At 42.5% G+C, this 17,151-nt stretch overlaps 1 protein-coding gene across 1 annotated transcript in view; it reads right to left on the reverse strand.

The window, feature by feature from the left end:
• The window catches only part of PAPPA (pappalysin 1), a 233,974-nt gene that overhangs the window by 59,528 nt on the left and 157,295 nt on the right, over positions 1 to 17,151 (reverse strand). Inside the window, exons 11-14 of the mRNA XM_083721583.1 lie at positions 15,522 to 15,620; positions 13,337 to 13,469; positions 7,905 to 8,118; positions 1,228 to 1,396 (exon numbers count right to left, since the gene is read on the reverse strand). Of these exons, the coding sequence (XP_083577709.1) occupies positions 1,228 to 1,396; positions 7,905 to 8,118; positions 13,337 to 13,469; positions 15,522 to 15,620 (615 nt within the window). The remainder of the gene's footprint in view (positions 1 to 1,227; positions 1,397 to 7,904; positions 8,119 to 13,336; positions 13,470 to 15,521; positions 15,621 to 17,151) is intronic.

The following is a 17,151-nucleotide window of genomic DNA, read 5'->3' on the forward strand; positions in this document are numbered from 1 at the left end:
ATTAAAAACACAATAAAACATCAAACAGTAAAAACTTCCCTAAACAGAGTTGCCTTCAGATGTCTTCTAAAAGTCAGATAGTTGTTTATTTCCTTGACATCGGATGGGAGGGCATTCCACAGGGAGGGCGCCACTACTAAGGAGGCCCTCTGCCTAATTCCTTGCAACCTCACTTCTTGCAGTGAGGGAACCGCCAGAAGGCCCTCGGCACTGGACCTCAGTGTCTGGGCTGAACGATGGGGGAAGAGAGACTCCTTCAGGTATACTGGGCTGAGGTCGTTTAGGGCTTTAAAGGCCAGCACCAACACTTTGAATTGTGCTTGGAAACGTTCTGGGATCCAGTGTAGGTCTTTCAGGACTGGTGTTATATGGTCTCGGTGGCCACTCCCAGTCACCAGTCTAGCGGCCACATTCTGAATTAGTTGCAGTTTCCGGGTCACCTTCAAAGGTAGCCCCACACAGAGCACATTGCAGTAGTCCAAGTGACAGATAACCAGAATATGCACCACTCTGGCAAGACAGTCTGCGGGCAGGTAGGGTCTCAGCCTGCATACCAGATGGAGCTGGTAGACAGCTGCCCGGGACACAGAATTGACCTTAGTTTGAAGACGAGGAAGAAGAAGAAGAAGAAGAAGAAGAAGAAGAAGAAGAAGAAGAAGAAGAAGAAGAAGAAGAAGAGGAGTAATGGTAGTAGTAGTAGTAGTAGTAGTAGTAGTAGTTTGGATTTGATATCCCGCCTTTCACTCCCTTTAAGAAGTCTCAAAGTGGCTAACATTCTCCTTTCCCTTCCTCCCCCACAACAAACACTCTGTGAGGTGAGTGGGGCTGAGAGACTTCAAAGAAGTGTGACTGGCCCAAGGTCACCCAGCAGCTGCATGTGGAGGAACAGGGACGCGAACCCGGTTCCCCAGATTACGAGACTACCACTCTTAACCACTACACCATACTGGCTCTCAGTAGTTGGGTGTGAGTGTGTGTAGATACAAGATTCATTGTTCCACCAACTTCACCTACCCGGCTTCACCTACCACTGGCATATGGCCCAGAAGGGAATGTGGCCTTCAGGATTAAAGAAGTCCCCAGCCCCTGCTATAACCCATAGCACTGCCTACTATTATATTATGAGATCCTGTATCTCTTTAATGATGGTGAAACCATTCCCCACCCACCCACCCAACCAGACAGCTATTCCCTCACCCTGGCAGATTGTGCACTGCAGCAACAAACCTGATTCTTTGCAAGATCGTCATCTCTCTGTATTTGAAGGATGTAGCCTGTCTTGCAGGTGACATTGCAGTGGGCACCATTAAAACGCCCTGCACTGGAGAAGGTCAGCACAGCATTCTCAATCTCCAGTTCTTGGCAGTCAGTGGCTTTGCAGGAGTAGTGGACACAACTGTTGGGGGAGAATAGAAATATTTATGCTTCTTGGTGGTTTACAAGTACAAAACCAACAACAATGTGCACAATTAAAACACACAATAAAGCTATAAAACACCTGTAATCAAAATGCTCAATAAAACAAGTTCGTCTAGGTTGCATTCACACAGCACTTTATTCCATTTTCCCAGCTGTAAATTTCTGCATTATATTTGAGCTTTCACACAACATAAAAGCCATTTCTGGAAAGCGAGCAGAATATAGTAGAAGTTTTGTGCTCGTTTCCATGTTAATTGGTTCCAAAAATAATCCATTTGCAACCCCATAAACCCAGAAAATTGCAGGAGTAAAGTGACAAAACTTGAGGTAGTATGCAAGCTTACAGCTCCTTCCTGCTGTTTTCATGGAGGAACCATGGGGGAACCAAAGCAGGTATGTGCAGAATGGGAGGGTGGGGGGCAGCGAAACTGTCCAATGACATTCCCACTGGTGGGAATTAAATTTATTGTGACACACCAGCATATGGGTCAAAAAGCCGCAGCTGCTTAACACAACAGGTACTACAGCGTGAAAGGAACATTAGAAAACAGAACATAAGCACTAGGAAAACTAACACAACACTCCCTGCATCCAACTGCATCCCAAAACAGTGCTATGTTCAAAACAGTGAAAACGGTAATTAAAACAGGAGGTTGTAGCTTATCCTTTAAAACCGCTCAGCAGTTTCAGTGCCCCTGCAATGTCCAAGTTCATCATTTTAGCCACGGAGTCCCATGCAATTGCTTCTCCCCACCCCCCTTAAATTATCCTTACAACATGCAAAATTCTTCCCTCGCCAAACCTTTCAAGGACTATGTTTCAGCAAGATTCAGCAGGACTCGGCTGAATTATACCTAAGCTCCTAATTGCCAAAAAACCCCACCCCCATTATTCCATTTGGAAGATTGAAAAGGCGAGAGAGGAATGCAAGATCAATACCATGAGATGAAACTGGGGAGGGAAGCATTATGGAAGGATGCTAATGATTGCTGACTTTAGCATGGAAGGCACTGCATTGGTATTCTATAGCATCCAACTGCCTGCTGAAGGATCAACCACCCTGCTCTCATTTACCTTCACAGCAAGCCCTTGGATTGAAAGGGAGCACTTTGCCCAAGGCCTGCCTGGTTGTCTTTTTGCTAGTTGCAGTGGGGGCTGGTGCCCATTGGGAAAGGCAGGGTGAAAGGCAGGTAGACCAATAATAGGTGGAGGCAGAACCAATGACAGGCAGAGCCACTGGGGGCTGGCAGGAGGCATACTGGAGTTGGTAGGGCAATGCCCCATTTGTCCCATGGACCAGCCTCCACTGACCACTTGCAGCACAGTGCTTTAAGCTGATTTTTGCCATGATTCATGGCGCAGTTGTGACAATGTCACAGTGTATCTGTTAAAGCTGGGCTTCCCAGAGTGGTCAGTACTGGTCCTCCCCCAGATCAAAAAGTGGCTAGGGGTGGAAAAGAAGTGTGCAAGGCATACTGCGAATAATTTAATTAAGAACTAGGTGCCTCAGAAATGCCAATGGGCATGTGCAGAGTTCAACTCCCTTTCCAATGATGCTACTCAGTATTTAACAGGCTGTTTTATTTCCCCTAACATTGTTTGATTCCTAGTCATGGAGATTGGTCATTAATAAATGTTGACTATATATCAATATATCTCAACTGTATTTTATTTATAGTCATAAGAATTTGGGTTGGGGTCGCTGACAACATTATAAGCTCATCAAGAGATCAAGGGATGAACTCTGAAGTTTGGGAAATGCTGTGAAATCAGCATGGGTTCAAACTTCTGTCACCCATTTCACTATCACCTCACCCCCAAGAGAAACAAAATGTGTACAAAAACCCATATATGGGGGGGGGGAGAGTACACACAAATTAAGTGAAAATGATGTACAGAAATGCACTATATTAACATACAGAAATTTATTGCAAAAATGGGCAGAACTATGCATAGTAAGAGAAACACATGGGTTTTTTGGTGCGTTTTGTGTAAAACATAAAACATGTATACACACTTTGATGCATTTTGTTAAGAAGAAGAAGAATTTGCAAGATGATGTGTAAATGGGCTGCACTGAATTTATAATTGGAAAAATGAGAAAATGAAGAGAACAAAAATTGATAAGTTGGGTTGGGTCACAGGATGAGCAAAAGGCACAAGATTTTGGAAGTGCATTGATAAACACTAAGAGGCTGCTGTTTTGCGGCTGGTGATTGAATTCGAGAAGCTGAGAGGCTCTTTTGAGGTGACAGGTATCCCCTTCATATGTGGCACAAAATCTTACACAGGAACCAAATCTACTCTTACAGGGAGTGCTTTACATCCATGCGCGGGCCCTCCCACCAGCACCTGCACAGATGTAACTTGAAGAGGGTGTAACTTGAAGAGCTCTTGGCTGGCCAGGCAAGGTGGATGGCAATAAAACAAGGTTTAGTGGAACCAAGAAAAGCAAGTGTACTTGCTTCCAACTGCAAAGTATGCAGAGCAGTGACATAATTACACAGCAAGGAAAACACAGGCTACCTGTCTGTGGGAATACAGTAGAAAACTCAGAGCAAAAGAAAAGCAAAAGTAAGAGGGGAAGGGGTAGAGGACAGGGAAGAATGGGAATAGAAAGCAAGACACCGTTTACCTTAAAAAAAAAATCATTGTAAGTGTCATTGCTTTGGGGAGAAGTGGGACTCTTGGACGCTTCACCTAGAACGTTGACTGAGCTTTCAGCACACATACCTTTAGGAGCCCAACATGGCATTGGCAAATTTCAAGTGTCTCCACATGGGATTTCGCTAACATAAGGTGTGATGGTATCCACCAACTTGGACGGATTTAACAAGGAAACAAACAATTATACAGATGATAAAGTGTACTAGTTATGATAGCTATGCATTTCCTCTGTTCAGAGCTTTTTTTCAGTGGAAACTCACCAGAACTCAGTTCCAGCATCTCTAAGGTGGGCACCATTGCCATTATAAGAGAACAAGGGAGGCATTCATGGTGAATTCTGGCTGGGGTTTGAACCTGGGACATTCCACTTGCAAGGCAGATGCTGTCCTACTGAGCCACGACCCTTTCCCTTAGGAATTTGGGTGGCTATGGTGGGGACAAAATGTGGGGCAAGACAAGCCTTTGGTTTGATCTAGCAGGTTCTTCTTCCTCTAGTTTTAACCACCTATTTCAATAGGTCTACTCGGGGTAGACCTATTTACTCCTTTTATTAGATCAAGAAGACCAAGATAGTTGCATCCATAGCAATAAAATAAACTAAATTAAAACAAAACAAAAAATCAATGTAGACAACATGCTCTGACCTAGATACAAGGCTTCTGATCACTGTGTTGAAATGAGATGAGTAAGCTCAGAAGCCCAGTGAACAGCCAAATCAAGTTTCAAATGAGAGGTCCAGTTTATGGACGTCTGGCCAAGTCCCAAGGAGGACAGAGACAGAGAAAGACCCATTGCTGCAGAGAAATGTCTGAAAGCACTAGCGCAGGGATGGTGGGTGGTAGTGGCAGAATCACATGCTCAGTTTGCTTCTCCGCCTTCCCTTTAAGCTCTTATGAGCTTAAAATGTTGGAGCGGAAATTCTTATCATGGCATTCAAGCATACACTTTGTGATCAATCAGTGCCAATGCAGTAAATGGTGGGAGGCAACTGAAGGGTTTTAATTTGTAGGGCAAAAAATCAAGTCCACACTTCTACAAAATTCTGAAGCCATTTTTTGCAGAAGGTGTGTGTTTTTCAAAAGGGTACAGAAGTCTTCTTTAAATAATAATGATGATGCCTTATTCCTGTAACAACCAGTGCTTTGATGGAACTATCTCTTTGAATCTCTGCAAGAGGACACCTTTCTTAAGGTTTGGCAAATCGATGCAATCGCTCGAGAAAAAGGATTAAATACAAGATGATAACTGACTTAAAAAAAGTAATTCCAATCCACATCTGAAAACTTAAAAAAGACGGTTTTATTGTTTTTGATGCTTTTGAAGATCACCTATATACGTCAATAAACACTGTACAAAATATACACAAAATTGCCTTTGGAAAAAGCAAGGAGGAGGGTATTTTAATTTTTAAGGCTGTTATGATTGATACCTTTGGTCAGTGCTTTTTTTCTAGAAAAATAGGTGCCAGTACTCACCATTAAGTTGTCACAGTAAGTAACAGTAAAGAAGTTGTCACAGTAAGTAACAGTAAAGTACAGTAAAGCCTCCACAAGTTAAAGTACGTATAAATAGACATATCAGTGAAAATTGCATAGAAAGATGCATTATATTAAAGGAAATTGCTGTGCAAAAATGTGTATATTAGGCAAACTTCCATACAAAAATCGGCATATTAGATAAATTTGCACTAAAATACTGGTGAATTTCCACTGGACTTTTTAAAATATAAAAGAAAAGAAAATGGCAAACTGGTGTGGAAATATCAACAAAGATCTCATTAAATTAAATTGACTTCTCCACATTTTCCAACCAGTTTGCAATTTATTTATATTTTTAAAACAAGAATTCATTGTGAAAAACCCATCAGTATATTAATGCAATTTTGTCATAATATACACATTTTGGTATAAATTTTCCTCAATATGCACATTGCTGCAAAATGATTTCCCTTAATATAACACAATTTTTGCATGTTATTCTCACTAACATGTGCATTTTCAGGAACACTGTCTTAGTTTGTGTACATTTGCACACTTCACTTGGCCGGAAGATACATTGCAAAGTTCAGAGAAGTGTGAATTTCGAAGGATAGCCCTGTTTCAGTTTCCATTGTGTTTCAAAAAGCACACGTTTAGTAGATTCACTTTAACTGAAACTGAATCAAATGGATCACCCACCCCTAGTCCAAAGTCAAAAATGAGTGCAACAATTAATTTTACATCTGTACAGTAGATTCTTAGCACCCCGCCCCCCATCCTCAGTCGATGCAACCAATAGGCATTAAAATAGTGGAAGGATACATACCATCCAGGCCAAAAGGAAAAAGGAAAGTAAACCCTGGGTGTGAGGCGTGTGGTTTGCAGAGAGGGAGGTGTGGCCTGGAGAATCATAGAATCATAGAGTTGGAAGAGACCACAAGGGCCATCGAGTCCAACCCCCTGCCAAGCAGGAAACACCATCAGAGCACTCCTGACATATGGTTGTCAAGCCTCTGCTTAAAGACCTCCAAAGAAGGAGATTCCACCACACTCCTTGGCAGCAAATTCCACTGTCAAACAGCTCTTACTGTCAGGAAGTTCTTCCTAATGTTTAGGTGGAATCTTCTTTCTTGTAGTTTGGATCCATTGCTCCGTGTCCGCTTCTCTGGAGCAGCAGAAAAGGTCCCAAGGGCCAGACAGAGAGGACAGGAGAGTTGCATTTGGGCTGGAGGCTTCCTGCCTACTCAGGATGTTGCTGCTCTACAACTCTCGTGGCCTTGCTGAGTGAGACTGATGGAAGGTGTGGCACAGCAACACACAGAGGGCCCCACAGTTTCCAACACCTATGGCATATGGGAAGAACGTTGGGGAGAAGAGAGGCCCTTCTCTTACTCCCTGATTCCAAGCTACAAAGAGTTTTAAAGGTCAGATTAGGTGCTGTGCAAGGCCATCCTGTGTTTATACCATACCCTACAACATTTTTCCAATTAAAATGGAGCTGTCAACAACAACAACAACATCCATCTGACTGGGTTGCCCCAACAAAACCTCCCCATACAGGGCTGCCTTCAGATGTCTTCCAAAGGTTTATAGTTAGTTACTTATCTCCTTGGCTCAGGGGTTGCATGCCCTCCAACATTCCTCTGATGAGAACAGGGGCATCATAAGGAAAAGCGGGATATTCCGAGATCAAATAAAAAACCAGGACAGCTTCTGTGAATTCAGGACTGTCTCTGGAAAATAGGAATGCTTGGAGGGTCTGTTATGCCCAAGCCCACCCAGTGAGCTATATAGATAAATGTAGATTTCAAACTCAGGTCTCCACTGATCCTACACACACACACACACACACACACAAACACACACACACATACTGCTGTGAAAATAAATTGGAAGTGAAAAGAATTATGTACAGCTACTGGAAGTGGGGTGCAAGATTGTGTTAGAATGGATCAAGGTCTTTCTTTCTTTCTTTCTTTCTTTCTTTCTTTCTTTCTTTCTTTCTTTCTTTCATGCAGAGAGAGCCTGCCCTCTTTGAGTTGCAACTTCTTTTCCAGGATTTTCCTAGCATAGATTGAAGCTGGACCATGAAAGCCGAGGAGAGACAAAGGAGGTGGAAATAATCTACTGACATTTTCCCATGTGGGTTAAATGCCCCGTCTGCTCCCATTCACTGGGAAACTCCATGGATTCTGCTGGCAATGCCAAAGGTCAGGCACAGCTTTTCTCCTCCTGCTTCTTATTATCCCCTTGATCAGGCCTACAGAGGCTGGAAGTCTATGGGTGGTAAAGACACGGGAGGGTGAGAGAGGCGGGGTGGGGAGAGAAGAAAGGACTCACCTCTGCTCAGCCGGGCTATAGGTCTGTCCGCTTTGGCAACTGCTGACGGTGATGGGGTCAAAGTTTTGGAAGGAGCGCAAGGCCACCCCAGAGATGGCCACGAACGGAGAGCTGAAGGTGATGAGGATGGCCTGGGTATGGTAGAAATGTTGGCTAAGGTCATGAATGACAGGGATAATCAAAGGGTTTTTCCTGCAGCTCAAGCCATGGATTCCTGTCAACAAAGGAGGTAAGGGGTGATGGAGGAAGGAAGGGGAGGGGGGGGAGAGAGACAAGAGTTTTAAATTGTTGTTTTGTTTTCCTTTATTTATTTATTTTATTCACTTACATAATTTATACCCCACTTTTCACATGTGTCTCAAAGCGGATCACTAAACAAACAAACAAACAAATTTCAAGCTGAAGATCAAAATATCAGATAATAACAACATTAGAGCAGCATTTGTGGTGTATGAGAAGAAATATATATATATATATATATATATATATATAATGTTCCTGCTACAGAAGTTCTATCTGTGGTATGAGATCTATGACTCATTGACACGTAAATCAGTAATCAATAAAAAAATCAATTTGACCTTGATTGGGTGAGGAATATATTAGCAATTAAAGCTTTTGTTAAAAAAAAAAGTGTTACATGCCACCACTGATGACTTTGGACAAAGAATGGACCCCAAAATATTTTGAATAATTAATCTGGTTTTCTCATGTGTACAAAACTCCTTGAGCATTTTGCGAAAATAAAAATAAAAATGGTGGTGCACATTTATATGTAGACAACACATGAGGTTTTGATCCTAAAATAACTTATGAATGTTCATGGAAGTTGGGGGAAGTATCCCTCCTGCCTCATGAAGCTCCCTAGGCTTCCCCCTCCAAGCTGATAATATACAAGAGGCCCTTTTAAAAATTGTTGTATTGCTTTGCTCATGTATTTTGATCATATTTTAATGTGTGCATAAATTGCTTTAAGACTTTGTAAACCACTTGGAAACCTATTTTGCCATTAAGCAGTAAATGACAGTATTTGTAGTAGTAGCAGCAGCAAAGTAAGGGGGAAGAACTGTAGTTTAGTGATAGAGCATCTACTTTGCATACAGAAGGTCCCCGATTCAATCTTTGGCATCAGTCAGTCAAGGCTGGGAACGTCCCCTGTCAAAATCCCTGGATAGTTGCTATCATTAACAGTAGACAATACCGAGCTTAATGGACCAGTGGTCTGATTCAGTTTAAGGCTGCCCTCCCTTATACATGGAGGGCAGCACCCCTGAGCAATGTGAGACAAGATAGGGAGGAATCCTCGATAACTGAGTGGAAGTTTGACTGTGATCAAATACTTCATTCACATCAGCTATCTAGATAGGAATTCAGAACAATGCGGTTGCCACACAGACACATTTCACTGATTTATTCTCCCTCCCTTTTACTGATGATTTTTAGGATTTAAAGTGCACCTGCAGTGCCTGTCCGCTCAGTGAAAATACTTTTTGGTCTTTTCAGGGCTACTGTACCTTTATGTAGAAGCTTGCAGCTTCTGTTCAGCCTCTGTTCAGCAGGAACATGACTTTACTGAATTGCCTCTTAATTAGTCCACGATAGAGACAGGAACCTTCAGAACAGTTTTCCTTTAATTATGAATTCATTTTTTGTAAAGTAGTTCTATTTTTAAAAATTGTAGGTTGTAGGAGAATTTGTAATATTTTAATTATATTATTTATTTTACTGTAAATTCTTATTGTGGAGTGCCCTGAGCTATATTGTATGAAAGCTGCTGCAGTGTTCTGTCCTGGGTCCGTTGTTGTTCAATGTCTTGGGTGAAGGGATTAAGGGGATGCTCATCAAATTTCCAGATGACACAAAATTAGGAGGGGTAGCTAATGCCACAGACAGAATCAGAATTCAAAATGACCTTAACAGATTGGAGAACTGAGCCCAAGCTAACAAAATGAATTTCAATAGGGACAAATGTAAGGTTCTGCACTTAGGCAGGAAGAAGCAGATGCACAAATATAGGATGGGGGACACCTGGCTTACTAGCAAGACATGTGAAAAGGATCTGAGGGTCTTGTTGGACCACAAGCTTAAAATGAGTCTAGTGTGATGCTGCAGCAAAAAAGGCTAATGCTGTTCTAGACTGTATCAACCAACAAAATTAGTGCCCAGATCAAGCCAAGTAATAGTCCCACTCTATTCTGCCTTGGTCAGACTGGAATACTGTGTCCAATTTGAGAAGGATGTTGACAAGCTAGAACATGTGCAGAGGAGAGCAACCATGATGATCAAGAGTCTGGAAACCAAGCCTTGTGAGGAATGGTTGAAGGAGCTGGGTACGTTTAGCCTGGAAAAGAGGAGACTGAGAGGAGATATGATAGCCATCTTCAAATATCTTAAGGGCTGTCACATAGAAGAGGGAACAAGCTTGTTTTTTCTCTGCTCTGGAGGGTAGGATTCAAACCAGTGGCTTCAAGTTACAAGAAAACAGATTCCAACTAAACATTAGGAAGAACTTTCTGACAGTAAGAGCTGTTCAGCAGTGGAATAGTGTCCCTTGGGAGGTTGCAGATGCTCCTCTCTTTGAAGTTTTAAGCAGAGATTGGATGGCCACTTATCATGGATGCAATAGTTGAGATTTGTGCATTGCAGTGGTTGGGGTCCCTTCGAACCCCCTCCAAACTCTACCGTTCTATGATTCTATGAAAGATGGTAGCAAATGCCTTAAATGAATAAAGTATATATCACAGTCAGAAATTTAGAGAAAACCATCAATTAAAGCTCTCTTCCCCACCATTGAACATGAACTGACTAAATAACAGATGTAGTACAGAGCTGCTAGCAAGCTGAATGGAAAGCAATTAGAGTCAGAATCTGGAGACCGAATCTTCTAATTAAGATTGCATAGGATCTTCACTGAACAGGACTAGTCCAGAATAAGTATTACAAGAGCACTGCCGGACAATATAGTGTTTATATCAACTGCCATGTGGAAACATAGTTTTAATTCTGCTTCCAAACAATTTTGGAAAAGCAGGGCTTCACGCTCTGCTAAAAGACCTAAGTGGAAATTACTTCAGGCTCTTTTCTGCTTTCTTATTCAGGTTTGAAGAAGTTATTATGATTGTATGGACAAGCTCGGTGCCCCAAATCCGCTGAAAACGAGCATATAATGCAAGCTATCCATCATGCATTCATGTATGCAATTGGTATAGTAATATAATTAATTGTCAGGTTTGTATCAGAATACCTAAAATATTGCCTCACCCATTGTATACTCAACTGAGTCTTCAGGAGTGAGGCTCCTCCAGATTCTACCACATCAAGAAATCCATTCCATATGATATAGGAATAATGCCTTAAGTGTGGTGGCCCCAACACTTTGAAACTGCCTCCCATTACATATCAAACAAGCACTGTCTCTCTTATCTTTCTGACCTTTCTTTTCCAAGCTTGCTTTTCACCATCTAGGTCTCAAAGCAGCTTGTGATGATAAAAATATACAACACAGGAAATTAAAAATGCAACTTAAACCTCAACAATTTAAAACCCCAATAATTCAAAAGCAGACAATTTAAAACCTCAGAAAACCTTTCAAGTGGAGAGGGTTTGTTTGTTTTTTTTAATCCAGTCTGTCTGATATTTGAAATTGGTTTCATAGATGAATTTATCTGAATTGTTTTCATGTATATGGAATTGCTTTACACATGCTTTTATTGCTGACGTTTTTACTGTTAAATCTCTCTGAGGCAATTTCATAGGAGGAGATTCACAGGTGGGGTGAAATAAATAAAATAGATAAATAACCACTTCCCTCCAACAGTTTCAAAAAGTGACAGTGGAGGCTGGTCCATCAGAGCAAATGGGGCGCTGCCCCACCAACCTGAACCAGCCTCCACCTACATGCCTTCTCACATACATGAGGCATGGCCCTCCCTGCCACCTCCCTGCTCCTCTTCTATTTCAGTGTTTGTTCCTTCAAGAGGAAGGAGAATGGGGCCAAAGCTAGAATTAATTGGCTCCATCTGCTCATGTGCCTGAATCAACCTGCCGTAGGTCCCTCTGCCTTCCACCCTCTCCGTCCCAGTGGATTACCAGCCACCATCTGTGATGTTCAGATTCTAGCTAAAGTACAGCAGCAGAAAGTACTGCCAACTTTCCCCAGCCCCATGAAATTATATGAAGGAGGGTTCTGTGGGTGTTCCCACCCCCTTAAAATATTCAGTGAATGCCCATTTATTTACTTTATTTAGTAGTAGTAGTAATAATAATAATTTATTATTTATACCCTGCCGATCTGGCTGGGTTTCCCCAGCCACACTGGGCGGCATCCAACAAAATATTAAAATACAGTGGTCTAGTTGTTTCGTTAATAGTGTTTTATAGATTGTAATTGTTTTACTGATGATTTGTTAATTATTCTATATGATTATGCTGTTTTGTGACATTCTAATATGTTATTTAAGGGACGTGGGTGGTGCTGTGGGTTAAACCACTGAGCCTAGGACTTGCCGATCAGAAGGTTGGCGGTTTGAATCCCCACAACGGGATGAGCTCCCGTTGCTTGGTCCCTGCTCCTGCCAACCTAGCAGTTCGAAAGCATGTCAAAGTGCAAGTAGATAAATAGGTACCGCTCTGGCGGGAAGGTAAACAATGTTTCCGTGCGCTGCTCTGGTTCGCCAGAAGCGGCTTAGTCTTGCTGGCCACATGACCCAGAAGCTGTACGCCAGCTCCCTTGGCCAATAAAGCGAGATGAGCACCGCAACCCCAGAGTCAGCCACGACTGGACCTAATGGTCAGGAGTCCCTTTACCCTTTATCTTTAATATGTTATCTATTCTTTGTAAGCCAATTTGCAATTTTTTTGAATGAAAAGCAGCATAGAAATATTACAAATCAAATCAGTTTATTTTATTAAATTTATATGCCGTTTGATGGGGGGGGGGGGATTTCTAGGGCACCGGCAAGGCTTACCTTGCCTGGGCCGGTTCACTGCCATGGAGCCCCCTCCGTGGGCTGGATCGCAGACAGCGTGAGTGCGCATGCCTGCGATTTCCGGTGCATGCGTCTGTGCAGATGTGATTTCTGGTGCCACGAAAGCAATTCCCCGTGCCGCGCAGCGCTGCTTTAGCACAGCATGCAGGGACTCACCAAGCGGGCAGCTCGGTTCAGGGGTGGCTCATGGGCCAGTAAAACAACTCCCATGGGCCGCTTGTGGCCCATGGGCCTTAGGTTGCCGACTCCTGCTCTAAGATGTTTACAAAGGATGAAACAGCATTCCAAAAAAAAAAAAAAAATCTCAACCATACTTCAAAACATACAAAAGTAAAAATACTATCTGGAGCACTCTGAAACAATGGCTTTCATGATAGTGCAACTAGGACTTCTATTTTATCCTATGGTGAAGGACAACATCCAAACAGGCAGAGGGATTCTTACCAAGGTCATGGCTCTGGTCTTTGGTGTCAACCAGTTGAACAGAAATGGTCTCCTGCTGATCGAGATCTTCGGTCCCATCTGCAACTAAGTGGATTATAACGGCGGCAGCAACCATTGGTTGTGAAAAAGAAGCCTAGAGAGAGAAGGAAGAAGAACATCAAGATACAGGACTTGCTGGTTTCCTGTGTGGCCCCTCTTGAAGCAAAACAATTGCTGGCTGACACTTAAAAGTGTATGTAGGGATGGATTATAGATCAGTGGCTGAGAACATGGTAGGCATGCCTGATCAGGCCAATGGCCCATCTAATCCAAAATCCTGTTCTCGGTCAAGCAGATCCCTCTGGGAAACCTGCAAGCAGGACCTGAGTATGAGAGAACTCTCCCCTCTGTGGCTTCCTGCAACTGGTTTTCAGAAGCATTATTGCCTCCAACTGTGGAGGCAGAGCAGAGCCATCCTGGCTAGGAGCCATCAATAGTCCTCTCCTCCTTCATGAATTTGTCTAATCCCCTTTTAAATTCACCCAAGTTGGTGGCTATCCCTGTCTCTGATAGGAGTGAGTTCTATTGTGTAACTATGCACTGTGTGAATATGTTCTTTCTTTTAACAGGTCCTAGGTTTTTGTTTGTTTGTGTGTGTGTGTGTGTGTGTGTTTGTATATATATGCATATGCAATTGCATATCATTCGCCCACAAAGCAACAGGTGTACAGCAATGTAAAAGCAATCAATCAAACAAAACATTTAGAAGCAATATAGAACCATCATTAAAATGAATGGCAACCCCAGAAAACCATAAACTTCTGAATAAGCCTGTCAGCATTAACAACAACAAAAGTCTTCAAGAGATGCTTGAAAATCAACACTGAGGATGCCTGCTGAGTTTCTGTTGGGAGAGAGTTCTACAGTATGGGACTGATGACACCAAATGCCCAAATTCTGGTTAAGGCCAGAATTTCTCTGGAAGACCTCAGTGATCGAGCTGGGCTATATGGTTGTCCTTAAGGTAATCTGAACCCAATTTGCTCATGTTCAGTCCTTGCCATCTCAGGATAATATGCCTGCATTACAAAATGAGAAATATGTGTATTTTCTTAGAGGGGGTTAGTTCTTAATTAACATTTTTTGGGGGAAAATATATTGTTTCTTCTTGACCAATGAATTGCCAAAGTGTGCCTTAACTAAGGAAAATGCTTTATAGCCGACATGGAAATGAACTTATTTCCCCTCCCTCTTTCATCTTCTCTTCCTATCTTTTTCTTCTTCCATTCTTTGTTATGAAGAATGCAAGAAGAGTCCTGCTGGATGAGGCCAAAGACCCATCTACTCCAGCACCCAGGTTTCACAGTGGACAACCAGCTGCCTCACCACCACAAAAACAACTCTCCCAGCTAACTTGTGATTGCCAACAACACTGGTCTTGTCTGAGGCCAATGGATTGTTGATTTATGACACATGGGCGATAATAGATGCATTATCAACATGACAATGTTTGCACTAAACTAAGTTGTTCCACCTATAGAGAAACTGCTTCTGGGAGGAAGATAGGGCATAGGGAAAGGAAAGACATGTGTATGTAATGAGTGTGCGGGATGGAAGAAAAATTAGTTTTGGTTCAGATTTTAATGTAAACCCTACCCAACATGCAATTTTTAAAACAATATGTCAAATGAGACACAAGCCGTTCCCAGGATTTGAGGATGTAGTTCCTCAGCCCAATAAAGTACCAAGATGTGTACATCAGAGAAGAAAAGTGCATAAAAATGTAAGTGTTGGAGAAAATAGCACCTATGGTGTATTTATACCATTTGATTGTAAATGGCACCACAAAGTTTACATTGTGTGCCAGTATACATTATGGTTTACCGAGGCACTATACCAGTGACAATTGATGGCGAAGATGAGCACATCAGGTAAAATTGCTCACGAAGATGTGTATTTTAGGATAATTTTTTTGGGGGGAAATACGGTGAATTTTCATGAAGGCTTCTTTTTTAAAAAAATGAAATTATGCAGAAATGTAAAAATTGAACAAGCATGGAAAACTGAGAAATCAAAATGTATCAACCCCCCCTCCCTTTTCTGGACTTTGTATCTGTTTGTAACTTGGAAAATTTACAAACCTTCAGTGAATAGTTTCTCTTTCTCTTTCTCTCCTTCTTTCTCCCCAATCCATGCAATATCTTACCTTGAGCCAGAAAACAGTCTGGGTGTTGTTGGCAGTGCATGGGTACCAAGCATGCTGAGATATTCCATCACTGAAGTCATTCGCTTTGGTTCGGCACACCTAAGAGAAAAGAAGAAGGAGAATCAGCATGAAGTCGAACTGAGCTCTATAAAAAGTCATGGTAAAGTCTATAAAATTCTTGAGTAGCCAATGTGGCACCCTTCAGACATTGGGGAGAACTCCATCAGTCCCAGTCAAAACAGCCAATGGTCAGGGATGATGGGAACTGTAGTCCAAAGCATCTGGAGTACATCAGATTGTCTTCTCCTGGTGCGATAAGAAAAGGATAAGTTCTTTATACATTTCTTGGTTAATATTTGTTGGGGGAGTAAGACAATTAAGCTAAAGCTGGTTATCACAGAATTTTAGAGTTGAAAGGGACCCCAAGGGTCATCTAGTCCAACCCCCTGCGGTGCAGGAATCTCAGCTAAAACATCCATGACAGATGGGCCATCCAACCTCAGATTAAAAACCTCCAAGGAAGGAGAGCCCACCACCTTCTGAGAGAGACTGTTTCACTACTGAACGGCTCTTACTCTCAGAAAGTTATTTCTGGTGTTTATGGAGATTATGGAGGAATGAGTTGCAAAACAAATGCACAAAGCATCTCTCAAGCACAAAACAATAAAAATGGAGCCAGTGTGGTGTAGGGGATAGATTGCTGGGCTGTGAGTTAGTGAGCTCCAGGTTCAAATCTCCATTTGGACATGAAACTCACTGGGGACTTTTGGCCAGTCATTATTCTGTCAGTCTAACCTACCTGACAGGCTGTGGTGAGGATAAAATAGAGTGGGGGGGGGATCATATACACTGAAATTGAGATGCTTGGAGGAAAAGCATGATATACATGTCATAAACAAACAGAATCACAGAGTTGGAAGGTGTTTATCTAGTCCAGCACCCAGCAGATGCAGGAAATCTGCCGCTACAACATCCCTGATAGATGGCCCATTCAGTCTCTCCTCAAAAACCTTTAACCAAGGTGAGTCTACCATCAACAAAGGCAGTCTGTTAAACAGTTTATTTACCAGGCAACAGGGGATAAACAAACAAACAAATGTGGACTAGCCATGGTCTCAGAAGAGAGAATGTAAGCCTAACTTGGTGGCAAAACCAATGCCCCCTCTGGTCTTCCTGCCCGTGTCCACAGGCCAGGCACCAACAGTTGGCCAGATTAAGCATTGGTCAAGGGCCTCAGGGGTTCAAAGGGGCCCACTGCTGGCCAATCTGGCCACAATGTTATTTTCTGCCCTCCCTGCAAGATCCCCGGATGCTTCTCAGTGGTGAGCAGTGGATGGTGGTGATACTTTTCAGTAGGGGCCAAGCTCAGCTCTCATCTACAATGCCACAGTCCATAGATCTATGAAACTGATCTGTAATCCAGGCTGGACTACAGCTACCCTGGTTGGATGAGGCAAGGGCCTTGCCTGTCTAGGTCTATTTGTGGCACTTTTGCACCACTGAAAGCATGGGTGAGGAAACTATTGCCTTTTATCTGTGGTTAGACCTCAGGTAGTCAACCTTTTTATACCTACCGCCCACTAATGCATCTTTCTTGATGGCAAAATTTCCTTACTGCCTACCAGTGCTC

This window comes from Podarcis gaigeae (assembly GCF_964106915.1).
Source record: "Podarcis gaigeae genome assembly, chromosome: Z".
Taxonomy (NCBI): domain Eukaryota; kingdom Metazoa; phylum Chordata; class Lepidosauria; order Squamata; family Lacertidae; genus Podarcis; species Podarcis gaigeae.